The 27,045-nt window shown below is 36.7% G+C and overlaps 1 protein-coding gene across 1 annotated transcript; it reads left to right on the forward strand.

Annotated features, from left to right (window-relative positions):
* Positions 1–356: 356 nt before the first annotated feature.
* LOC142349870 (intraflagellar transport protein 57 homolog) lies at positions 357–27,005 on the forward strand. The gene is made up of 9 exons (XM_075401694.1): positions 357–558; positions 867–1,075; positions 1,228–1,333; positions 1,534–1,648; positions 11,155–11,266; positions 11,718–11,887; positions 12,225–12,425; positions 14,618–14,747; positions 26,690–27,005. The coding sequence occupies exons 1-9, from the start codon at positions 362–364 to the stop codon at positions 26,803–26,805; spliced, it is 1,356 nt and encodes a 451-aa protein (XP_075257809.1). The 5' UTR covers positions 357–361; the 3' UTR covers positions 26,806–27,005.
* Positions 27,006–27,045: the final 40 nt, after the last annotated feature.

Genomic DNA, 27,045 nt, shown 5'->3' on the forward strand with positions numbered 1-27,045 from the left:
TAAACCCGATTTTGGATACCCGTTACTCGAACTGTGTTCTATGCTACCATCTCTAATGGTCATTGGTATTGTTATTATCCCCTGTGTGGTCTCACTACGAAACAGGAGTATGGTCAGCTCCAAAATGACATCGAAATAGTTCGCAATTAAGTTTTTTTTGTACAAAAATCATTTTTTCACTAGTTTTTTCTATTCTTTCAATCCCAATCTTGGTAATGGGAATCAACGGCGGCTATTTTCCGGCAATCTACCGGGTATGTTTAATTACTCCGAATGATAACCTCTAAAACATTGCAATTACAACTCTAATAGTTAGTGCGTAACAAAGAGTGTTAAATTTTAGTTATTTCAGAATTTAAGAATGACAGAAGGGGATGATAAGAAATCGTCGGTAAATTGGAGTGATTTGGAAGTTAGAGATGCCTCAGATTTTCCTGGCAAAGAGCATCTGACTGCTTTCTCAAGAATGGAAATTGTATTTGACAAGCTTAAAATACTCCAGTTTGAGTCACAACTGATGCCGACCTTCAAGAGGATGGGGTATAAAGCAATAACGAGGTAAGCATGATTTGATATCAACAGCTGCAGAACCTCCATCTTTGGTCAGCTATTAACTCCATGATAATTTCCGTTTGTGAAGAGCCCTTCCGCTTAGTGAATGCATATTATTTGCAAACACCAAGTGCGCGTGCTATAGTAGCAAATAATGGTTTGCTAAATAATGCATTTTGTGACGAGGTATCAATTTGTGGGTCGGGCATTACATTCCCGATACCAATTAAGGAGAAGTTCCTGATTTCTATTTTGGGGGTCCATATTCTACCGCAATGATGAAGCAAAAATTCCTAACATTCTATTGATTGCAGAGATTTCTTCGCATGGAGCCACGAGGAAGAGAATTCTAGGAGTAGAATCAACATGTTCTTCCCATTCATTGCACTGTGTCAGTGGTTGTTACACAAATGTGGAGAAACGGGATTCATGAAGGAGGTAGATTTAGAAAGACAGGATCCCAGTACAACTATCAAGGAACTGGGAAATACCCTACATTCGCTCAACTGTCGCATACCTGAAGGTTAGATTAGTTTAAATAGAAGTGCAAACTTTTTTTATATGCAGAGATTATTACCCATTTGTAATTGTGTGGAACTCTGGCTAAGCGGATGCGCACTAGTGCATTCTCAGTTTCAAGAGATTGGCAGTGTTTACGATCTTTATTACTCACAGGTGACGAGAGAAAGCTTATCAGAGGATATGGCCCCGAATGTGTTCGTGTGCTGCACATTCTATGCGATGAAGCCATCAGCAAAACAAAAGCGCTGTGGAAGAAAGAGTTAGTAAATGTCTCTTTGCTTTTCGTTTATCAGTTTCGCATAACCTAGACAGGAAAACCTACGCGGAATAGTATGGATAAGTTAGCCCCTCAATTTACTTCTTAGACTTGCGCCTTATATTTGATTGACGTATATGAAGACTATTAAAGATGTAGTAAAGGTAATTAAATTTGACTGACCACATTTCGAGTTATTTTAGTCCTGAGTATCCCGAGGTATCTGGAGATGGGGGATTGGGTGGGGACGACGATGACGCGGCTCTTGTGGAAGACGACAACTGCGAAGTGCTTGTCAGAGACGACGACAGCATCGAGGTAGGATGATCTAATACGACCTTTCAACAGAATAAATACTTTGCCTATGCTGGAGTTCTTTGCAGTACTAGAGAAGGTTATTGCATTTCGTTCTTCAAAGTTTGGAGAAATTATTGTAAACGTGTCTTTTTACGACTCGAAGAGGAGTGTTGGTATCACACAGGTTTTTTTAGCCGAAGCAAGTTTGTACATAACTTGAATTTTTTTACTTTCCGAATCTTTACCTCACTTGTTTTTAAAATATGACTTCTGTTTTCGAAGAGTGGTCTTTAAGAGTAGGTTAGTTTGTAATCTATACTAATTAGGAACTGATAATGTTCAAAATGAAAAGATCATTTTGAGAGTTTTGAACGCATATAAGTCGCTCGTACCTATCTAAAACTACAGAACAACCACCTACCTATCAAACCAACTACCTACCCTCCCCCCTCCTACTACCACCTAATCCTACCTAACTTCCCCCACTCAACCTACCTACCTGTCACATGTGCACCCTTATACACCTATTCCTCACTAACTTTCTAACTATAGATTGCTTTGTTTACTTTCTTCAATAGGGAGAATTAGTTCAGAGTTTTCATTGCACGACTCTTCGAGCCGTTTCTGGTATTCTACTGGCTATGTTGTTACGCAGAATTCTTTCGCGGCCGTTTTCTAAATAATTCTTTCGATTTCACTTCTGGAGTGACTTTTTCACACTTGACTTCTTAATTTCTGGATGATCTAATTTGGTCTTATGCATTGAGACCAAACTGAAAACTGTTTATGAGATAGGATGTCACCACGACCTGGTAGCTGAGTGATTGGTGCTTCATTCTAGGACGCCGAGGTTGCGGGTTTGAATACTTCCGCGTCATATTTTGCACTGATAAAGATAAATTGATCAAGGCTGCGACCCACTCTGAATGAAATTGCCATGTGTGTCGTTTGTAAAAAAAAAATTTTTCGGTGTTTTAAGAATAAAAATTTACATCAAAAGTCTCGAAAATGTGTAATTGATGTTCAATTCTGACCTTGGATTTGTTAATAATCAATTGTTGAACATCGACATAACCGATTCCCAGAAGTTAGAGAACGATGGAAGTATAGTTTTGGAGAAATCGCGAAAATAGTAAAAAAAATCATTTTTTTTACATATCGGGAGTTTGCAGTGAAATGTATTGTTTGTTTAGACATTTCATAATTTTGACTTCAAATTGAAATGATAAGAAATAAGAGAACGAAAGGCTTTTGCTTTTATTTTTACCTGTTGGAGCCTAAACAATTTGAAACACTCGAGTTATTCAAATCCTGGACCCCATTGCACGATAGCTTCATCTCGTCAATGGACACGAAGCAAGTACTAACTGACGTTCAAAAACTGAACTTCCTAAGGACATGTCTGCACGGAAGCAACCGAAGCCATAACACATCTGCTCTTTCAAATGGCAATTACGCCGGTGGATTCATAAGGCGTCAGCACTGATATGGAACCAAACTTGTGATCCAACATTGACAGTTCAATGCAATCTTCAACCTCATGCACAGTCTCGAAAAATAAGCGACGAAACTGAAAAAGCTCATGAAGTTTTATGAAAACTTCTGGGACCTGCAAACCTTAAACTTCGTAGTCGAGCCCGACCTATTAGGGGTCCATTTTTGACTGAAACTGGATGCTAGTTTTAGACGTGGAGATGAACTGGAAAGGAGTTGTTCGATGATGATGTGTGTTTCGCTCGTCTGAGCAGGAACTTCTTGAGCTGTGGGTTCCCAGCTCTCTTAAGTCCCTCTGTCGCAGTTGTGGGTTCAGTTGCAGTAGTTGTTGTTGTTGGGGGCAGTAGTTGGAGTCTTAATCAGTGGCTGTTGTGTCGCAGTCTAGATTCTCTTGCTCGTTGGGATCAGGAGGCACTTTGAGGAGCTTGCGGAGTAGATTGAACTAGTGGTGGTTCTGTCTGTCTTTGCATTCCTTGCGGAACTCGCTGCGGTCGAAGTCAGTGTACCGGGTGGTCTTGGCATGAATCACGGCATCGGCTACAATTTGGGTGGCGGTTGCGAGGATTTCAGGATCTCACTGTAATGGGCTGGTTTGCTGACAGCTCGTCTTGGTATTTGCTGCAGCCCTTGTAGTTGGCAGCGTGGTCTCCATTGCAGTTGGCGCACTTGGGTTTAGCTCGGGGGACAGTGGATTCGGCTAGATTGTGATTGCCTCAACATCTGATGCATCTAGCTTCTTGGGTGCATGCGTTCGCCTTGTGACCGAAGCCTTGGCACCGATAGCACTGGATCACCACATCACGTCTGGGATGAGGAGAAGAGGGCTGGGCTTGTCTTGATTCCTCACATCGGTGCTGGGTGAGCCAGATCATCAGGCCGCGGTCGATCAGAAGGGTCTTCGTGGTCTCACATCTGGAAAGGTGTTGTTCGTTTAATCTGAAACCAATTGATGAACTTCTGAAGCTCAACAATTGCAGAGTACAAGCCGTTCAAGCAAATATTTATTAAACTGCAAGCAAAACAAGGGAGCGGAAAGAAAAAAAACGTCAAAGAACAAACAATCTCAGAACTGAATCTCCAATAGTCACCTGCTGAAACCGATCATCAGCTGCCTAAAATTTCTATGTGTGAACCTCAATGCAACGAATGACTTCACTCTGCAAAACTACTTACGCTTTTATTGAATGAAAAGAGCCAAGGAAAATGAAAACTCAATTGAAAAAGCTGATGCAACAACTTTGCAGTCAACTTATTTCAATGTTGCACGATGAACAAAGAGATGTTCTGAAACAAAACCAACAAGTTCATGTCAACCACCAAGCTGAACACTGCGTCAGTAAATCTTTTTGTAATAGAAAGTAAGACAGCCAATGTCAGAGAAATAGTAAGCTGAAGCTGCAGTATCAATGCCACTCAAAAGTCCTTTTTTTAGTTCAGGTCTGCAGATCAACTTGGTTATTCTAGCCGATCTAAGCTTTTTATATACAGGTAGACATAATCCTTGCACTGGACTTTCTTGAGGACTTAATTTTAGATGCCAAAGGTCCTAATGTCGAACGGTCCTTATCTTCGCTATATCGTGTATTGATGGGCAGTGTTACAACTAACTCCACAGGGACCAGAGCTGATCAATGCAATTTTTATATTTCTTCAAACATAGATCCACAATCTTCTGGAGAGAGTCATTCTGGGCAAAACTTCACACCAGCAGCTGTAAGAAGTGAAAAAGGTGGATTTGTAGGTCTGCGTTTCAAAAGAGACGCTGAAAATTAGGCTACAATACAGCCGAAATGATGTTTTTTTCCTGGTAAAAACGACTCCATATAGATTCCTGATCTCAAGGACTTTAATTGGTTTCCCAATTTAAACTATATAGAAGAGATCCCTTAGGACAAACTTCAAAAGCCCGAAAGTCAAACTACTACTTGCCACACCATCTTGTATGCAAGGAAACCTCAACTGCAACAAAGCAATGTATTCTTTTTGACGCATCTGCAACAACAACAACAACAGAACTCACAAAACAACTGCCCGAACACTCAACTAATGTTTTAGCTCATCGTTTCTCTACGAACCGCATGACATTGAAAGAACAAACAAAAAGAACTTTTCCCCTCAGATGGTGGAAAGAATTGGATTTTTTTCTCCTTAATAATTGGCTACGAAATACTTTGCAACATCTCTGATTTAGAGGAGTAAGAGCTTGTTAGAACGCATGTTAGAAAGCCTTTGCTGGTTGCATCTACCGCCGAATTGCAACAGTGTTAGTAGTCTAGCTGTCCATCTGATAACAGTGAAAACGAAGGTCAACATAGTCAAGGCACTTAAGTGTGCCACGCTTTGAACTTTTTGAGCAGCTTTTGGGCTAAAAGTTCTCCAATCAGTGAAATTTACCGTGATTTCGAGCCATTTGTTTGAGTCAATTTGTTTTGCGCGGAAAGAAAACAATAGTGCTACAGCGGTCAGGCCACTTACCAAAAAAATGGTCTACATTTGTGGAAAGTAGTTGCACAAATATGGGAAACAATACCAAGAGAAATGTGGAATCTTTTCTTAACTAAAGAAAATATGTAGACCTATCATCTAGAGAACGAACGTCCTGAAACTCGTCATTAACTCTGGTCAAATGCACAGGTTTCCTCTGTGCCACACAGCCTCAGAGCATGAACACTCCTTCTGAGCAGAGTGTAATCAGAAGTAACAGTGACGAACAAAGCTGTTTGAGATTTGATAGCATTTGGTAAACCGTTTTGACAACATGGCGGCTAAATTCAGTCAGAGACAAATATTATTCAGAAAAATATGTTAACCTCGACAAAATGGAAAGGCTATTGACTCGCCGAAAAATTCAATTATCGCAAAATTTATCGTGGCTGGTCTATCATCGAAACGATATAGTGACGGGAGATATGAGGTTATCAGAATTGATGTTATTAGAAGTTCAAAGAATTATTGAAAGAGCATTAGCACTACATGCTCCAATTAAAGTCTGTTATATAAGAAAAGACAAACCAAAATTTTTACTTCAAGAAAAATGGCTATGTGAGAAAACAAAAAAAAACAGTTTTCAAGAATTATCGATGATGAAACTAAAAACGATTTATTTCGTCAAAAAGAAAAACAACTTCTCTCAAGTTTTATGGAGTTAAACAGTGAAAAAGCCAGATGGAACTTCATTCAAGGTCTTCGTAATAAGGAAAAGACTCAAACAAGAATTCAATCTTTATTAAACAGTTTTCGTAATAACAATGCCTATGGAAATTGCAAATCTTCTAAATTACAGATTTTCTACTCTAGGAGAGTTCATTGACTTGCGACAAACAAACAACATTCCTCCTAAAACTGCTCCGAGAAAGTGTTTCAAGTTCCGATATCTAGAAACCAAGGAAACAAATGTGCAAGGAAAAGTGTAGATTCATTGCATACAAGTAAACCACTCAGTCCTTCAAAAATAACAGCTTGGGCAATAAAAGATTCTAAAGCAGCGCTAGGGGAACCACTATGTTATCTCATTAATCAGTTCTTTACGGAAGGAAAATTTCCAGAAGATCTTAAAAAAGCTTGTGTAACTCCACTTTTCAAAAAAGGAAATCCCGAAGACCCACTCAATTAGACCTATTTCTGTCACTTCTGCTTTGTCAAAAATTTTTGAAAAGGCCTTCAGTTCACAAATCAGTAGTTTCCTTGAAAGGGAGCAATTATTGTCTTTTGGTCAATTTGGTTATAGAAAAGATTTTTCAACAATTGACGCTATCTTGAAATCGACAGAACTAATAAGATTAGAACTCAGCAAGAAAAAAAAATATTACAGGTGCGTTTTTAGAACTTTCAAAGGCTTTTGATTCTAATCCACAAAATACTGTTACGGAGACTTGAAAATATAGGTTTTGACGAACTTGCGATCAATTTACTAGAGAAATATGTGAGTGAAACAACGCAAAGAGTTGTCCTAAATGGAATTGAATCAGATTGGATAAATTTGAAAAGAAGAGTTCCAAAAGGTACTACTTTAGGACCTCTATTATTTAACATTTACGTCAACGATTTAGCAAAGATCGTAGAAAAGGATTGCACGGTCGTCCAGTATGCAAACGATTTTTCTTTTTACATCCGAAACTGATGAAATATCGTCAAAAACAAAAGTTGAACATAACATCTGAAAATTATCGATTTTTTTGCAAAGTCCCAGTTAGTGGTAAACAAACCAAAAAAACAGAATATATTGTGTTCAGCACCAGGAAGAGGTTAACAAATACTGTTCTAAATGTCGACAATGAAAAAAATAGCAGAATCAAATAGTGTGAAGTATCTTGGCGTAATTATTGAAAGCAAACTAAAATTTGGAGATGTGAAAAAGATTCTTCAGAGAATGGCTTGTGGAATAAATGTTTTGAATACACTTAGTAAAAGTTTACCAGAGAAAACCAAGATCTCATCACTTACTGCAATAGCAGTAAGTCATCTACATTATTCGGCTTTAATTTTGATAGGGCTGCACAAGTCATTACTCACAACTTTAGAAAAACAATTGAATTGGGGGAATAAAACCATTTTTAATAAGAGAAAATACTATCGGTCCATAGATCTCAAAATTCGCAACAAAATATTACCAGTCTCTTTTCTCTTGAAATATCATGGCTCAAAACATTTTTTTCGCTTACTCAGCAACGGTCTTCCACCATATAAAATTGAATCTCTCTCAACCATGAGAATAAAACATGACAGGTCAAAAAAATAACGTTCGATTTAAGAAGGAACAATAAGTTTTTAACTGATTCTTTTATTGCGCAAGCCATTCCAATTTATGATAGTCTGCATTCTAATATTAGACTGAAAAAAACATCGAAAGCTTCCTTAAAAGAACTGAATTTTTTTGGAAAGAATTTTTGAAGGACCCAAAAAGTAACTGATATGAAAGATGACTGAGAGCATTATATTTTAATTTTTATTTTTAATCTTCATTGTGTACATATAGAATTGTGAGAACCTTTTATGCTAGCATTTTAGGCCATTTTTTTTACTAATGTAGGGTCAAATTTTTAGTTAAGTAATTTTATGATTTTATAATTTTACAATGTTATATTCTTAAATTTACATTGCCTCTTTTACCATTTGCATTTTATTCTTATGTGTATCAGAGGAAATTCACAATGTTCTTTTTTTCTTTTCATTTACCCCCAATTGACCTTGCTCAATAGGTGAATACGCTAATATTGCTAAAAGAGCAGACATCTATTTAGCTTTCGTTTGCTATGTATCTCATCTTCTTCCTCCGCTTTGAAAGCGATTTATCGCCCTGTGTTTTAGTCGTTGTTGTTTATCTTGACTTCCCAGATTTACACTAGGAGCCATTGATGCGATGGGTGCTAGTAATTTGGTACTTTTTGTCAAAACATAGTTAGCTGCTAGAAATTTTAAATTTGTTGTGCTCCTGGCCGTTCAAATGCAAATCTTTGTTATCATAATAGGTTCCATAAGACATCTGCATAAGTTAGGCAATATTTCCGCTATCTTACAGCTTTGAATTAACGTGGCTTTATATTTAGTTGGAGGGTCAATATTCACATGCCAATGAAGTCATGCAGTTCCAGTCGCAATCTATAATCAAACAAGTTACAATCTTGTTGCTCTTCGATAGACATACGCGTCCAGCTTTTCTCTTTCTAAACTTCATTTTGCCACTCTTTGCTGTAATAGTGCTCATATCTAGTATTTCACTTTGCGTCCTATCTTAGACTACCCAATATTGCTATCAAACTTCTTAGAAAACAATTTTTTGCTCCCTTTAAAGTGCTGACACAACCTTTTTAGATAGCTAATTAATTTCTTGGTAATCCGTTGCTTACTCAACAAACGTTATCTTTTTAGCTTGAAATTATGCTTACTTTCAATTACAGGCTACTAACAGTCAATCTCCTATTTCTAATTGTTAGCATTGCTTGTTCAACTAAATCTGGTCTTATGTAATTGTACTCAAGTGTTGAATCTTGCTATACTTTTGCGATATCAATAGCACACAATTCAGACTTCAAGATTTACATAATCACTACTGGTTCATCCATACTCTGAGAATTTTGTAGATACTTTAAGAAGGCAAACATCGAAAAATGTTTAATCTATGTAGCGCATTTGTAAAGACACCTGAGACTTGTGAAGTGACATTCCTGACTTCTCGGATTCAAAGGCTCGCATCTCTACAAAAGAAACCTGATTTTAATTCCCATTAAATATTTTCATTTCAATTTAATCACTGTAAGAACTCAAAAACAGTCAATAAGAACAGTGAGCGCATCAGATATTTTATTTACAAAGACAAAATAGGAAAAGTGCACTTTGAACGTGAAGTAAATGCTTTTTTAATAGCCGCTGTCAGCCTCTCAGAGCCTATTATTTAGGCGCTCTCCTTTTTATTAGCCGCAGAGCGATAGCTGGGGCTATTATTGGCCTTCTCTTGGTTTTTTTTTATTTCGTCAAGATTTTTGTTACAACCATATGACGTCACAACCACTTTTTGTTCATTCGTTCATGCAATTTCAACTGAAACGCGTGCGTGACGTCATTTTCGCTCTTAGTGGAGCGAGTTTTTTGTTCATTCGTGTGACTAAATTTTTGGTCACACTTGACTTACCTCCCTTTCAAAAATGACTTCCTCACTTTGAAATTGACTTTTATTTACTTTAATTCAAAGAGATAAGGTCAAGTGAATGTGTCACTCTTAATGAAGCTTATTTAAGAGCAGCTGATAGAGGCAGCAATAACATACAGATTCTTAATTAAAATATAACACCTCAGCCTTCAATGAAAAGACTATTTTTTGGTCTGTCTGTTTTACTGTTTTTTACTGCAGATCTACGAAGCTATTGCGGCTATTTTCAGGCAATCTGCCGGCTATGTTTTTAATTGGCTTTACCTTTTGATAACATTTTCGTTTTTACATAGTCACAATTTTCACGCTTGACTTCTGATTCACATCGTTCACTTTTTCAACTGAATGGACTGTAAATTCTCACGCATTGAATTACGCAATGTAGTGAATACGGTGAAAGTCAAAAGAGCAAAATCAAAAGATCAAAATAAACAGGATAAGCATATAAAGCCCCTGTCATTAAGTCATAGTGCATTAACTTATCAAAGTTCATTAAAGCGACTGCTAATAACTGGCATTAGAATTATGCTTAACAGCGTTCAGATTAAAAACTGATTATGCAGAATTTGCACACCAAATAAAAAAATGACAGCGAAATTTTTGAATTCGTTGCTAATGTGGATAGTCGGCTCCCTCATTCAAAAATTTAATCCTGTTAATTAACGTGAAGAACATCGAAGTCTTTAGTCGTCTGTGCTTTTTGCCTGTTGAGTTAGGTGACATCCCAATCCTTACATTAATCGTCTTTTCATTCAGAGAGAAAATTTGGTTGACGATATTTATAAAAAAAAAATTAAAAAATTGTAAGAGATTGGGTGCGAGATTTTCAAAAGGCAGAAATTGGAGGACTCTTGCATCTGTCATTTTTCTTTGCAACTCTTTTGACGTGACAACCAAAAATTTAGTCCTGGAGGCTCTTATAAAGAGCAAATTTCAAAAGAAGTTGATTAATCAAAATATAATAAAAATAACGCTCCACCGTTTCAAGGTCGTTAAAAATTGAGAAATGAACACTATTGCTCATTAATAAAAAATATTAAGTTGTCTTTCTTTTTTATTGACTACAGCTAAATTATTAACCACATAGAAGCCTTTATATTTGTAGGGTTCAGTCTGATTATTGTTTGTTCTTTTTCAGAAAATCTTGAACCCTTAAAGGCTAGGAGTTTTTGCATGTATATGTGAAGTGTAAAAATTAAACGACACGCATTCCCTGTATTTAAAAAAACAGGGAAGAGCTTCGAAAATTGGTTCAATTCCTCAGAGCTTGTTTTACGATACTACTTCTCTCAGCTAGAGGTTTCTATCGGTGACAATTGGCTTCACCAAATAAATGGAACATTTGAGTTGCTTTGATCTTGAAAGCATTGAAGTTTTGTATCTTCAGGAGGAAAGTGACGAGAATGAAGAGAATTACGTGGATTTGGAGACGGTGTCATCTGCCCAACAACGACACAAGGGCGCGGTTGGAGGAATGATGGGTGGTGGCGATATAACAGGTGAGAAGCTACAGTTTTGTTGGTTCCGTGCCTCATTTTTGAAACTGAAGTTAACTTGTACGTGAACTTGTTGCTGCCTTGAGAAATTTTAAATGACCTTAACCAGATCTAATGACATTCGAACTAATTTTTTGTATAGTGTTCTTAAATATGCGGCAGTACTGACACCTATACGGAATTCGGCACTTGAAAATCCGCAGCTAGATGGCAAATCACTGAATTCAGATGGAATCATATTGGTACAAATAATTACTTGAGAATAAATGAGATATAAGAGAATTAATTAATATATGCAATACTTTCCTGGACACCATACGAGTCCATCGTGCGCTCATGTGTTGGATTTATAGTTAGAGGGGTTTATTGGAGTGAGAGCATAAACTGAAAAGATCTGAAGATTTGAATATAGCCGTACATGACTTTCTTGTAACCGAGACTTTCTGGTTTTGAGGTGATTACGACTATGGTGCTGCATCTGGTGCATCTTCGAGTGGTATAGACAGCAGTGCCAACAATGGGCTGGGTTTCGAGATGGAGTGTGAGATTGACCCAAAAGACTGGAGGGAAGAGGTCGAGCGAGTTCTGCCCTCTCTCAAGGTCACAGTCAGAGCCGATCATAAGGTTAGCAGAAGGAAGCTTTTATTAGTTCAGATTATAGTTCTGTATTGGCAGGTGGATTTCGAATCATGCATTTGATTTCAGAACGTTAAACTGATTTAAACCGTTAATTTTATTAAAGTACTTTTATTACCATAAAATATTTTACCGTAGTCACTGAAATTGCTAAAAAGTGTCCTTCGTTGGATAATGATACCCGTCAACGTTGTATCCAGAAATATGCTATCGATCAATTTTTAGAGATCGGAGTATCCGAGTATAGATTTCAGTAAACTTATTCTATTTGTTAAATCTGCGCTATTGGGAAAATTCATAAACAGTCGAATGACTATCCTTTCAGGATTGGCGGTCCCATATTGATCAAATGGAGTCACACAAGAAAGCAATGGACACTTCGAAAGAGACATGTGATCTGTTGGAGAAATTGTCGCGTGACATCACGGAGACTCTGAACAAGATAGAGTCTAGAGAGAGCTACATGAACAGGGCACTTGATGTTGACATCAACGAGTACTCCATGAAAAATGCGCAACTCACTGAGGTTTTTAGCCTATTAGCATATACTTTTTTAATGGCCGCCCTCATCTTCTCAGCCGGCTATTATAGCGCTCCTAATTTTTTACAATTCAAAGAATTTGGATTGTATTGGGACGCTGTGTTTTTTTTTAACATGTGTTCACACATTTTTCAATGACTTTGATCTTTCAAAACGGGATAAACAGGTAAAGCCCAGCGAGCATTAAGTTTCATTAGAGACCCAAAGTGGCCTTTACTAGTCCTTCAAGCGCTTTGTGGTGCAGCTGCTGGGATGGCCTTAATTTAAGGTTAAAAGGTCATTTTTAGGAGTTTTTGGGCTCAAAATGGTGCAATTTTTCATGTTTTTTTTTGTGATTTTTTATTCAGTTTTTTGTTTGATTAGTCGTAATTTGAAGTTTTTAAAAGTTGATGAAGGCTTTTTGCGAGACAAAATTACTTGATATGGCCATTTGATAAGCTATATATTTCGGTACTACAAACACAAACTCGCAAAATGATACTAATTTTTGCAATTTTTTTCAAGTTTTTATATTTTTGTTATTTTTTGAGTTTTTACAGCTTCAGGGACCAGATAATCTCCTTTAAGGTTTAATAATAGGGCACTGCATAATTTCTAGTAGCAATGAATTGGTTTTCATTATTTTAGTGTCTCGAATTTAAGCATTTTTCTTTATAAAATTTGCAATTTTTTCAAGTTTTTTCAAAGCATTTGTCTTTCGCTCAGTTTTTCTTGCCTCAGTAGCCAGATAACATCATGCAAAGTTTGGTAGTTAAATAGCTTCTTGGGGCAATTGAATAGTTTCAGCATTTTAATATCACGAGTTTCTATTTTTTTGAAATCTGAATTTTTAAAAATTTTTGCCTATCGATCTTTGAGCCAATGAATTTCTTAAGGCTTGAACTTGGGTTACTAGATAGCCTCTAGAGACACAGAAATGATTCTGAAGATATAATAATATCGCAATTTTGAGCAAAATTTCATTAAATTTTACATTAAATTTCATTTTAAAAATTTTTCGGTCATTTTCGAAATAATCGGCCTTCAAGGGCCAATGAATTTTTTTTCAGGTCTTGCAGAGATAATACTGGATTGAATTCAGAAACAAAAATCGATACTAAGCATATTTTTGAAATAGGTAAAAGGGATCAAGTTTTGCCTTAGTTCTGAAAGCTTCAAGAGTTGTAGCATTGAGTATATTTTTTGTTTAGTTTGTTTGATTTTTTTTTAGTTTCTCAATTTTTTAAGATGATTTCGTTTGTATTTTGGCTGGCAATGTTCAATTGATCTGCTGGCCTGGTAGAGTATTTCTAAGTTTTTGATTCAATTCTTTGAATTGTGTTTCAGGACTTGTCCTGCTACGTTTTTTTTTTACTTCGTCAAACTTTTTTTCGCTTTACCCATTTTGCCGCTTTTTCGACATTTTGCGTGAAATCCCGTTGTCTTCTCTAGGCTAGTTTCAATCTTCTGTCATTCTGCTCAAAGTCTTTTTATACAGCAGCTGCTCAGCAAAGCAATTCAAAATGAAGTGAGTCAGTATAAAAAAATCAAAGTCAGAAATAGAAACGGGATAAACCCATAAAGCCCATTTTTAGATGCCCGGTACTTGAACTTTGTTGTCATAAGTTTTAGTTACCATCTATAATGCTTATTGGTATTGATACTACATCCTGTAGCCTCTCACTGAGAGACAGGAGTATGCTCAATTTCAAATTGACATCAAAATAAATCGCACTTAAAAATGATTTTATACAAAAATCAATTTTTGTTGATATTTTCTTTTGTTTCAATCCCAATAGAGTTATGGGAATCAACGGCGGCTATTTTCCGGCAATCTGCCGGGTATGTTTGAATATTGAGTAGAAACATTCTTTGACTTGGAGTATATTTTGTAATAAGAAAAAGGGCAGCTGAGAACAGGCCGCTGCGGCCTAATGCTGTTCGGCTGCGATTACGCACGAACAAATTATTATTATATATTATTTTGTGCACTATCGGGGGCACTATGGATCAATTTCTCTATGGAAAATTTTTGGTTTCTAGAACGGTTTTATTTTTTATGAAAATATTTCCCTATCAACGGAAAAGGAAACGAATAAAAGATATAGCCTCGTAGTTAATGAAGTGTATGTGTCCTTCGAATAAACATGGGTCTATGATGCAATGTATTAGGCATACTATTGGGTAACGTGTTTCAGATCAAAGCAAAGTACAAGAAAGCTTCGAGTGGTATCGCGGAGAGGAGCCACAACCTGATGCAGTTGACAGAGGAGCTGGACAGACTGAAGATTGAAATGGAACAGAGGGGATCGCTTCTCTCCAACACAGGTTCACTAGACATATAGCAGATTGTAATAGGCTTGTTGGTATATATATGAAATACTATGCTACCTCAACTCAATCTTAAGTCTATAATAGTCGAGTCAGGCATGAGGATTATTTGATGCCCAATTGCTGCCGACATCTACGTTTTTGAGAAAGAAACGGAAGATAGTAATCGATGCATGCTTAGAGACTGTTCATATAAACAGGACTTCGATAATTCAGTAGTTTTAGTGGAAAATTGTTGTTAGTATCTGACTATCTTAATCAGATCACATCACCATTATGAGCTTGCTGGTAAAGATGAAGTGTTTATTAGCCGCAAAGCGATAACTGGGGCTATTATTGGCCTTATCGTGTTTAATTGCTCTCAAACGAAGTTTAGCAATTATATTAGTCCTGTCGGTCTTTTTTTATGCGATTTTTCGCTTGACCGATTTTTCGTCTGACGCTTTTGACTTTTCGTCCTCAAAAACGGGATAAACAGGTAGCGCCCAGCGGGCATTAAGTGCTCTTAGAGCCTTTCAGCTCTGTTTCAGCTCAAACTGTTTTTTTTTAGACTTATACTTATTTTGTGAAGGGGGGTTCTTAGAGGTTGACGACACCCCCACTGTTCACACCCCCCCCCCCTATTGCCACCACCCCCCCCCCACCACACATAACCTCATCTAGAGTTTTAGCGTAGGTTACTGCATAGCTTCTAGATGTAATGGAAGGTTTTTCAAGATTTTAAAATCGGCTATTTTTAAAATTGTTTGCAATTTTTTCAAGTTTTTTTAATCGTGAGTTTTTTATCATTTTTTGCGTCACCAGGGTCCTAGGGACCTCCTCCAAGGCTTCATGAAAAGTTGTCGCATAGTTTTTAGATTCATGGAATTGTTATCAATATTTTAAAAGCACCTTTTTGGTTAAATTTAATTTTTAATTGCTCTCAAACGAAGTTTGTAGCAATTATATTAGTCCTGTTGGTCTTTTTTTAATGCGATTTTTCGCTTGACCGATTTTTCGTCTGACGCTTTTGACTTTTCGTCCTCAAAAACGGGATAAACAGGTAGCGCCCAGCGGGCATTAAGTGCTCTTAGAGCCTTTCAGCTCAAACTGTTTTGGAGACTTATACTTATACTTATGGTGTGAAGGGCGGTTCTGAGAGGTTGAGAAACCCCCCCCCCCCCGTTGACCCCATCCCCACCGCGCTGTTGCCCCCCCCCCCAACGCAGTGTCGCCCCCATCAGCCCCCAGTGCACCCCCCCCCCCCCCCCCCCCCGTGGCTAGCTACTTACGAAGCCAACCGCTCGCCGGTCGTTTGAGAGCAATTCGCCCGACGTTAGTCGGTTATGTTTTTTTAAATTTTCGAAAAATTATCATGTCCAAGTTTATGGATGTTTTTGAGCCAGTAGAACTAATTAAAGCTTGAAATAGTGATGCTGGATGGTCTCATGAGAGAATGAAATGGTTTTGAAGATTTTAATGTCTTGAATTTAAGCAAGATCTGGTTAAAAATTGCGATTGTTTTCAAAATTTTTGATTGTTTTTGTCTATTTCTGAGTTTAACTATCATCACTGGCCAACGAAGTTTTTCAAGTCTTGCAGATGGGTTACTTGACATAACTCAGGAGAGTAAAAATAGTTTCGAACATTTTCATTGCGAAATCTGGAAGCTTCTCTTTTCAATTTTGCAATTTTTTGCAAAGTTTTTAAATGTTTTCTTTTTGATTGACAAAGCTAGAAAACTAAAAGTTGGAAAAGCTAGCGCTAGGTTCAATAAACCGTAGCTAGCTACTGACGAAGCCAACCGCTCGCCGGTCGTTTGAGAGCAGTTCGCCCGACGTTAGTCGGTTATGTTTTTTACAATTCAAAGAAAACGGGAAGTGAAATGTGCGAAAACTGTTTAGGTCAAATTGCTGGAGATTAGACAGAAGTGTTTATTTCTCCATCTTGAAGTTTTAAGCAGTGACAAAAGGGAAAATTTTGCTAGGCGAGAAAATTTTTTGTTCACGTGCGGTATTTTCAAAGATGTTTTTTATTTAAGCCCGCATCTCTTAAAGATGTTTGTCTCATTCATCTTTAATAATCATAGTGCTTTTGGAAGCATTTTTGACCAACTGAAGCAATTAATAAATTTTTAGGTTATTTTAATCTATATTTACCATTTGCGATGTTGAAGGATAGCCTTCGGGGAAATTTTTTTATTGAAATTAGTTTTAACTGCTTTGGTTTCCTTCTGATTTTAATCTTGTTATTTTTGAGTTTTACGATTTTCGTGTTACGTTTCTTTGCCTATTTCTTATGATTTTGTGCTTCTCGCTATAGTCTTTCTTGTTCAGTCTTTATTTGAGAGCTATTTTATAACTGCTGTTCCTGTTTCTGAGGTGTGCTCTTGAAGGCTAGACAGGGCGGTTATCACTGAAATAGATGATAGAAATTTCTTTTTGTTTTTCTTTCGTTGCATTTTTGTTTCATCTTGTTTCTGGTTGAATACTTGAGTAGAAAAGTTGATTGATGTTTTAATCAAAATAAGTAGCGTTTTACCTATTTGTGGATAATTGTCGAGAGTTTGGTTGAATGTTTTTTTTACTTCACTCTTCATTTATTTCGGTTTTCTCATCAGCCCATATATTAAACACGTGAGCTCTAGAAAGGAAAAAATTTTTGCGTGTTTAATTGGCTTCTCGAAGCGCATGTTTAAGAGCCGCATTGAGCAGCTTGGTTTAGCGAATATATCGAGAGAGGTCAATGACCTAAATGTCTTAAAGTAGAGCGGTGAGAACCGAACATGGGACATGAATGCTAGTCAGGTGCACGAGGCTAAGAGGACTTGAAAGTACGCTCGACCAGGGGGAGTTTTTACTGTCCTGGGTACTACGTGTTTTTTAATTGCTCCCGAACTAAGTTTGTTTTTATTGTAAACATTTGTTTTTCTGCAAAGTTTTAGCGATACAGATTCTGCGCAATTCTAGAACACTCTTAGCTTTCAACTAAGTTTTTCACGCTTTACTTATTGGTTTTTGCGTGATCTCAAATGCTCTTAATCTGAAATATGTTTACTGATACGATAAAAGCGATTGTGAGAAACGGTGGTATGTAGAGGTTATAGCGCAGTTGGTAAGATGGGGGACTGCTATTGTGAGGGTCGAGGGTTCGAAACCGTGTCGGCTAACCTCCCTTTGCTAGACATGAAATTTTCTAATCAACACCATGCCCTCTGTTGTTCGAGAGCAATTCTTGCCACGCGAGTCGGTTTATGTTGCGGGGTGTGTTTTTGGTGGATGAAAAATGGTAATCTTATATTATAAACGCGTGAGCTCTAGAAAGGGGCCTCTCGAAGCGCATGTTCAAGAGCCGCATTCAGCAGCATTACTAAGCGAACATATCGAGAGTTCAATGAACTAAAAGGCTGAAAGTATGTGTGATAACCGTACCTGACACAGAAGACTGTTAGTCAGGTGCAGTTATCTCGAGGCTATGAGGGCTTGAAAGTTTTAGCTGTACAGATTCTGCGCTATTCTAGAACACCCTTAGCTTTCAACTAATTTTTTCACGCTTTACTCTTTGATTTTCGCGTGATCTCAAATGCTCTCAAATTGAAGCATGTTTATTGATACGATCAAAGCGATTGTGAGAAACGGATGTATGTAGAGGTTTTAGCGCAGTTGGTGAGATGGAGGACTGCTATTCTCAGGATCGAGGGTTTGAACCCGTGTCGGGTAACCTCCCTTTTGTAGACATGAAATTTTCTAATCAACACCATGCCGTCTGTTCGAGAGCAATTCTTGCGACGCGAGTCGGTTCATGTTCCGGGCTGTGTTTGGTGGATGAAAGTGGTAATTCTATATACTAACCGTGTGAGCTCTGAAATGGGACTAAATTTCTGCATGTTTGAGGGGCCTCTGGAATGGAATCTTTAAGAGCCGCATTGAGCAGCATGGCTAAGCGAATGTATCGAGAGAGTTCAATGACCTAAAAGGCTCAAAGTAGATGGGTGAAACCCGAACCTGAGACAAAAGATTGTTGATCAGGCGCAGTTAAATCGAGGCAAAGAGGGCATGAATGTACGCTCGCTCAGAGGGAAGATTTACTGTCCTGGGTACTACGTGTTTTTTAATTGCTTCCAAACTTACTTTAAAAATCTTATTGTAGACATGTCTTTTTCTGCAAAGTTTTAGCTGTACAGATTCTGGGCCATTCTAGAACACTCTTAGCTTTCAACTAAGTTTTTCAAGCTTTACTTTTTAATTTTTGCGTGATCTCAAATGCTCTCAAATTTAATTATGTTTATTGATACGATAAAAGCGATTATGGGAAACGGTGGTATGTTAGAGGTTATAGCGCAGTTGGTGAGATGGAGGACTGCTTTTCTGAGGATCGAGGGTTCGATCCTGTTTCGGGTATCTTCCTTTTTGTAGACATCAAAATTTCTAATCAACTCTATGCCGCCTCTTGTTCGAGAGCAATTCTTGTGACGCAAGTCGGGTTATGTTACGGGCTGTGTTTGGTGGATGAAAGTGTCAATTCTATATACTAACCGCGTGAGCTCTGAAATGGGACAAAAGTTTCTGCATGTTTGAGGGGCCTCTGGAATCGCATCTTTAAGAGCCGCATTGAGCAGCATGACTAAGCAGACATATCGAGAGAGTTCAATGACCTAAAAGGTTCAAAGTAGATGGGTGAGAACCGAACCTGAGACAAAAGACTGTTAATCAGGTGCAGTTATCATGAGGCTAAGAGGGCTTGAAAGTAAGCTCGCTCAGAGGGAAGGTTTGCTGTCCTGGATACTACGTGTTTTTTAACTGCTCCCGAATTAAGTTTGACGTTCTTATTGTAAACTTTTGTTTTTCTGCAAAGTTTTAGCTGTACAGATTCTGCGCAATTTTAGAACACTCTTAGATTTCAACTAAGTTTTTCACGCTTTACTTTTTAATTGTTGCGTGATCTTATATGCTCTCAATCTGAAATATGTTTATTGATACAAAATTGATTATGAGAAACGGTGGTGTGAGATGGTTGTAATGCAGTTGGTAAGATGGGGGGACGGCTATTCTGGGAATCGAGAGTTCAAACCCGTCTCGGGTACATTCCCTTTTGTAGAAATGAATATTTCTAATCAACACCATGCCCTCTGTGTTCGAGAGCAGTTCTTGCGACGCGAGTCGGTTTGTATTCCGGTGTGTGTTTGTTGGATGAAATACTAATCTTTTTTTAAACGCGTGAGCTCTGAAATTGAACAAAATTTTGCATGTTTACGGGGCCTTTTGAATGGCATGTTTAAGGACCACATTGGGCAGCATGGTTAATTGAACATATCGAGAGAAGCCAATGACCTAAAAGGCTCAAAGTAGATGGGTGAGAACCGAACCTGAGACAAAGGACTATTGATCAGGTGCAGTTACGGCGAGATTAAGAGGGCTTGAAAGTATGCTCGCTCAGAGGGAGGATTTACTGTCCTGTATACTACGTGATTTTGCTCCCGAACTAAGTTTGAAGTTCTTATAGTAAACTTTTGCCAAGTTTTAGTTGTAAAGATTCTGCGCAGTTTTAGAACACTCTTAGCATTCAACTAAGTTTTTCACGCTTTACTTTTTGATTTTTGTGTGATCTCAAATGCTCTCAATCTGAAATATGTTTATTGATACGATAATATTGATTGTGAGAAACGGTGGTATGAGATGGTTATAGCGCAGTTGGTAAGATGGAGGACTGCTATTCTGGGGATCGAGAGTTCAAACCCGTCTCGGTGGACTTCCCTTTTGTAGACATGAAATTTTATAATCAACACCATGCCGTCGGTTCGAGAGCAACTCTTGCAACGCGAGTCGGTTTATGTTCCTGTGTGTTTGGGGGTTGAAAATGGTAATCTTCTTATATAATAAATGAGCGACAGTTTAAAAGGTGACTTGTTTAAGAGCTTTTTTTGGCATATTTAAGATACCTATAAAACAAGCATAGCCAAGGGGACTCATCATTAGCGGTCAATGACCAAAAATACACTCAAACAAAAAGGTCAATGTCCGAAAAAGTGATTCAGAAGAAGACACTGACCGAAAATATCCAGAACCAAGAAAAGGTCAACGACCGCAAACGAAAATCTTCTAAAACGACTGATGACCAAAAATGGGACATTGGTAGAAGGGCCCTGATGAGTGGTTTATGCAAATTATAGATTGCTGAGAGGAAAGCCATGTTGCAAAAAAATTGAGGAGGGAAGACCTAGTTTCCTCTCGCTTTTCATTTCAATAACTGCTTTTGTTTTGCCAACCCTCTTTTGTCTGTTGGCATCTTTTCTGTCTCTCTAATTTCTTTTCGCTCAAAAGATCTCTTCTTTCTGTTTGATCTTTTTTAAAAATAATCATTCTCTTCTTTCAGCTATTGTTTCGTCATTTAATTCTCTGTTATTTCTCCTCCTCGTCATTCTTTTTCTAAATTTCTCTCTTGCAGCAAATCTTTTCTTGTTTTTAAATATTCTTATCCTTTCTGTTTTGTTCTTCTTTTTATTTCTTCTATCCTTCCCTTTGTTTTCTTTTTTGTTCATTTGTTCTCAATTTTTGTTTTTTTTAACGATCTCAAAAAAGTGGACGCAGTTTTTGTAAACGTGTGAGTCTTTTTTGTTCTGCAAAAATTTTGGTGAACTGTTTTCGCTTTTGCTCTGTAACACTTCAACTTCAATTCTCCAGCGAACTTTTTAGGCTTGACTGGATGATTTTGCGAGATAGCCGAGTGGTTAATACGTCCGTCTTCCATGAAGGAGACCGCGGGATCGGACCCGTCCTTAGATAGAAATTTTTTTACCTGTGGAAATGTATCAAGGCCACACCTTCCTCTGAACTAAACTTAGCCGCTTGCGTCAGAGGTTAGTTTTTTGTGTATTCTTTCCTTCTTGCTTTCTTTTTTCCTTCTTTCTTTCTTTTTTTTCTTTTTTCTTTCTATCTTTCTTTCATTCGTTCTATATTCGTTTTTGGATTTTTATTCTATCTTTTTCTTTTATTCTTAATTTCCTCTTTGTTACTCTATTCATTTCGTTTTGGTTTCTGTTTTTCATTCAATCTTTTTTTTCTAGCTTTTAATCTTTTTTTTCTTTCATTTTTTTAATCTTAATTTTATTCAATTTTCTTTTTCTTGCTTTTTTCCGTGTCTCTGTGTTTTGTTCTTTTTTCTGCTGTCTTCTTTTCGTTCTACTTATTTTGATCTTCTTCCTTTTATCACTGCTTTATTCTTGGGGTCTTTTCTTTCTGTTTTTTTTTTAATTTTTTTCTCCCAACACTTATCTTCTCTCAATTTTCGTTTTCGTTCTTTTCATATTTCTTTTGTGCTTATGCTACTGCTTTATCTTTATCTTTTTTCTTTTTTCATTTCTTTTATTTTTTTCATTTTAAGGGTCAGTTTTCTTTGCTTTTGCTTCTTTTCTACTTTTAAATCCTTCTTGCTTTTTTCTGCACTTATCTCTCTTTCTTTTCCATTTTATCCTCAAATTTTTCTCATTAAATAATTTTTACATGTTTCTATTCTTGCTTTAACAGTACTTTTATAGTTTTTTTGTTCTGTTCTTTCTTTTCTCCTGTCTCTTCTTCGCTGTTCCTGATTTTTCCTCCGCAACTTTTTTTTCATTTCTCTGTTCTTGCTTTTGTTTGTTTTAATCTGTATTTGTATTTTTTTCAGTTGACCGTTTTTCGTCTCTCAAGCGCTTCTTTAGTGCCTGATTTGGCTCTTTCTTTGTTTTTTGTTGTGCTTTCTTTTTTCTCCTTTTCTATCTTTGATTTAATAGTCTACGTTTTTTTAACTGCTCCCGAACTAAGTTTGATGTTCTTATTGTAAACTTTTGTTTTTCTGCAAAGTTTTAGCTGTACAGATTCTGCGCAATTCTAGAACACTCTTAGATTTCAACTAAGTTTTTCACGCTTTACTTTTTAATTATTGCGTGATCTTATATGCCCTCAATCTGAAATATGTTTATTGATACGATAAAATTGATTATGAGAAACGGTGGTGAGATGGTTGTAATGCAGTTGGTAAGATGGGGGACGGCTATTCTGGGGATCGAGAGTTCAAACCCGTCTCGGGTATCTTCCCTTTTGTAGAAATGAATATTTCTAATCACCACCATGCCCTCTGTTTTCGAGAGCTTATTTTAATCGCGTGAGCTCTGAAATGGAACAAAATTTTTGCATGTTTACGGGGCCTTTTGAATTGCATGTTTAAGGACCACATTGAGCAGCATGGTTAATTGAACATATGGAGAGAAGCCAATGACCTAAAAGGCTCAAAGTAGATAGGTGAGAACCGAACCTGAGACAAAGGACTATTGATCAGCTGCAGTTACGGCGAGATTAAGAGGGCTTGAAAGTATGCTCGCTCAGAGGGAGGATTTACTGTCCTGTATACTAGTGATTTTGCTCCCGAACTAAGTTTGAAGTTCTTATTGTAAACTTCTGCCAAGTTTTAGCTGTACAGATTCTGCGCAGTTTTAGAACACTCTTAGCATTCAACTAAGTTTTTCACGCTTTACTTTTTGATTTTTTTGTGATCTCAAATGCTCTCAATCTGAAATATGTTTATTGATACGATAATATTGATTGTGAGAAACGGTGGTATGAGATGGTTATAGCGCAGTTGGTAAGATGCAGGACTGCTATTCTGGGGATCGAGAGTTCAAACCCGTCTCGGGTGACTTCCCTTTTGTAGACATGAAAATTTATAATCAACACCATGCCGTCGGTTCGAGAGCAACTCTTGCGACGCGAGTCGGTTTATGTTCCTGTGTGTTTGTAGGTTGAAAATGGTAATCTTCTTATATAATAAATGAGCGACAGTTTAAAAGGTGAGCTTTGTTTAAGAGGTTTAAGAGCTTTGTTTGGCATATTTAAGATACCTATAGAACAAGCATAGCTAAGGGGACTCATCATTAGCGGTCAATGACCAAAAATACACTCAAACAAAAAGGTCAATGTCCGAAAAAGTTATTCAGAAGAAGACACTGACCGAAAATATCCAGAACCAAGAAAAGGTCAACGACCGCAAACGAAAATCTTCTAAAACGACTGATGACCAAAAATGGGACATTGGTAGAAGGGCCCTGATGAGTGGTTTATGCAAATTATAGATTGCTGAGAGGAAAGCCATTTTGCAAAAAAAATTGAGGAGGGAAGACCTAGTTTCCTCTCGCTTTTCATTTCAATAACTGCTTTTGTTTTGCCAACCCTCTTTTGTCTGTTGGCATCTTTTCTGTCTCTCTAATTTCTTTTCGCTCAAAATATCTCTTCTTTCTGTTTGATCTTTGTTTGAAATAATCATTCTCTTTCAGCTATTTTTTGGTCATTTAATTCTCTGTTATTTCTCCTCTTCGTCATTCTTTTTCGAAATTTCTCTCTTGCAGCAAATCTTTTCTTGTTTTTAAATATTCTCATCCTTTCTGTTTTGTTCTTCTTTTTATTTCTATCCTTCCCTTTGTTTTTTTGTTCATTTTTTCTCAATTTTGTTGTTTTTTAACGATCTCAAAAAAATGGACGCAGTTTTTGTAAACGTGTGAGTCTTTTTTGTTCTGCAAAAATTTTGGTGAACTGTTTTCGCTTTTGCTCTGTAACACTTCTTCAACTTCAATTCTCCAGCGAACTTTTTAGGCTTGACTGGATGATTTTGCGAGATAGCCGAGTGGTTAATACGTCCGTCTTCCATGAAGGAGACCGCGGGATCGGACCCGTCCTTAGATAGAATTTTTTTTACCTGTGGAAATGTATCAAGGCCACACCTTCCTCTGAACTAAACTTAGCCGCTTGCGTCAGAGGTTAGTTTTTTGTGTATTTTTTCCTTCTTGCTTTCTTTTTTTCCTTCTTTCTTTCGTTTTTTCTTTTTTCTTTCTATCTTTCTTTCATTCGTTCTATATTCGTTTTTGGATTTTTATTCTATCTTTTTCTTTTATTCTTAATTTCCTCTTTGGTACTCTATTCATTTCGTTTTGGTTTCTGTTTTTCATTCAATCTTTTTTTCTAGCTTTTAATCTTTTTTTCATTTCATTTTTTTAATCTTAATTTTATTCAATTTTCTGTTTCTTGCTTTTTTCCGTGCCTCTGTGTTTTGTTCTTTTTTCTGCTGTCTTCTTTTCGTTCTACTTATTTTGATCTTTTTCCTTTTATCACTGCTTTATTCTTGGGGTCTTTTCTTTCTGTTTTATTTTAATTTTTTTCTCCCAACACTTATCTTCTCTCAATTTTCGTTTTCGTTCTTTTCATATTTCTTTTGTGCTTATGGTACTGCTTTGTCTTTATCTTTTTTCTTTCTTTATCTCTTTTATTTTTTTTTTTCATTTTTAAGGGTCAGTTTTTTACTTTGCTTTTTGCTTCTTTTCTACTTTCAAATCCTTCTTGCTTTTTTCTGCACTTATCTCTCTTTCTTTCTTTTCCATTTTATCCTCAAATTTTTCTCATTAAATAATTTTTACATGTTTCTATTCTTGCTTTAACAGTACTTTTATAGTTTTTTTTTATTCTGTTCTTTCTTTTCTCCTGTCTCTTCTTCGCTGTTCTGATTTTTCTTCCGCAACTTTTTTTCATTTCTCTGGTCTTGCTTTTGTTTGTTTTAATCTGTATTTGTATTTTTTTTCAGTTGACCGTTTTTCGTCTCTCAAGCGCTTCTTTAGTGCCTGATTTGGCTCTTTCTTTGTTTTTTGTTGTGCTTTCTTTTTTCTCCTTTTCTATCTTTGATTTAATATTCTGTCTTTTTTTTCAATCTTTGACTCATTTCCATTATCCATTTTTTCCCATTTTTTCATCGCTGTTTTTTTTTCGTGCTGTGAATAAAAATTAAATTTTGATTTTTATGCGGTATGAAATTGTGCGTAAATTGTTTTTCATCTAAACGGCCTATTTAAGGGTATCGCGATTGCGCGCCTGCTAGTTGATTTATTTTTGTTGGTTTTTCTGTCAATGGGTAGCCGTTTAATGAATAAAAAATAAGTCTATTGCAATGTCTTTGCCACTAGTTGTTTTGGAGTAGCAATTTGAAAAAAAGTCGTTGCTTCATCAGTTTTTTGTTGTCAGATACTTTTCCATAGTTAATCATCCTGTAATTGGTTCAAATTGTTTAATTCAGTTCAAATTGTAATTAAGTAGGTGATTTGTTATGTCAGATAGGCAGTCAACTGTTTAATTCAAGTTGTCTCCGGAGTGTTTCGGATTTTTGTTATCTGTTGACACTTTCATTATAATTGAATTCAAATTGGAGAAGTGATTTTGGTAATACCGAAAGAGGAAATGGAGTGAAGAAATGAGTAATTCATGGCATGAAATTGTTTCACTCTTATTTGGAAGTAGAGCGAGAAAACGTAGTTTTAAAAAGAATCCTTTTCTCGCTGTGATTTTTTTGTTCGCATGCTTAAATTTAATTTTTTACTATTTTCAATATAGGATTTCAATTGAAAGGATTTTTTGCAAGTGGCTTTCCCAATCTAATCTATCTTTTCAATTTATTCTATGTCCAGTTTTTGTTTAATCTATGAATTGTAGGAGAGGACTTGTCTTGATTTGTGACTTTCCTCACTATCAAAATGACCTTTTTTAAATTAACAGATGTAACGTAAACTGAGTGTCTGTTCCTCTGATTGAAGATTATTTGAGAGCAGCAGTAAGTTATACAGATTCTTAATCAAAATATAGCATCTCAGCAATTTATGAAAAGAAAGTTCTCTTTTTTGGGTCTTTTTTGAGACTGCAGATCTATATCTAACAATCTGTCAGCTACGCTCCTACAAAACTGAATCTTGGGTCTTTAATAGTCGTCAGGCGTTTGAGATTTCTTTGTGCCCAATTGCAGCCACCATTCATTCACCATCTCTAAGCTAAAACTAGAAATCGATGCATGAATGACCATTGATATAACTAGGACTTTTCTATAAGCAGCTCAGTAGCTTTTGTGGCATATGTTTACATCATCTAAATGTCTTAATGAAATGTTATCGTTTCCAGAGCCCCTGAAGAGTATCAAAACCTCAATTCAGCAGATCAAGAGCGAAACTATGCAGATGGACATGCGTATCGGAGTATTGCAGAACATACTGCTTCATTCCAAACTAATCGAATAGAACAACAAACCCTGCGATATAATAGAATGCATACAGGAGTTTGCTCTCCTGAAAATGAATGTTACAACCGCCTCTCAATTGTAAATAAATGATGTATATTTGTGAATATTGAATTAGTGCAATATGTATAATCTATCGTTTGTCATGTTGATTTCATAGATTGTAAAAAAAAACGAGAGAAAAGAGCTTCCCTATATCAATTGTTGTTCGAAACTTGAACTTCAAGAACAGATTGTTTTC

Source organism: Convolutriloba macropyga, chromosome 11, assembly GCF_964194025.1.
Source record: "Convolutriloba macropyga chromosome 11, txConMacr16.3, whole genome shotgun sequence".
In the NCBI taxonomy this organism is placed as follows: Eukaryota; Metazoa; Xenacoelomorpha; order Acoela; family Convolutidae; genus Convolutriloba; species Convolutriloba macropyga.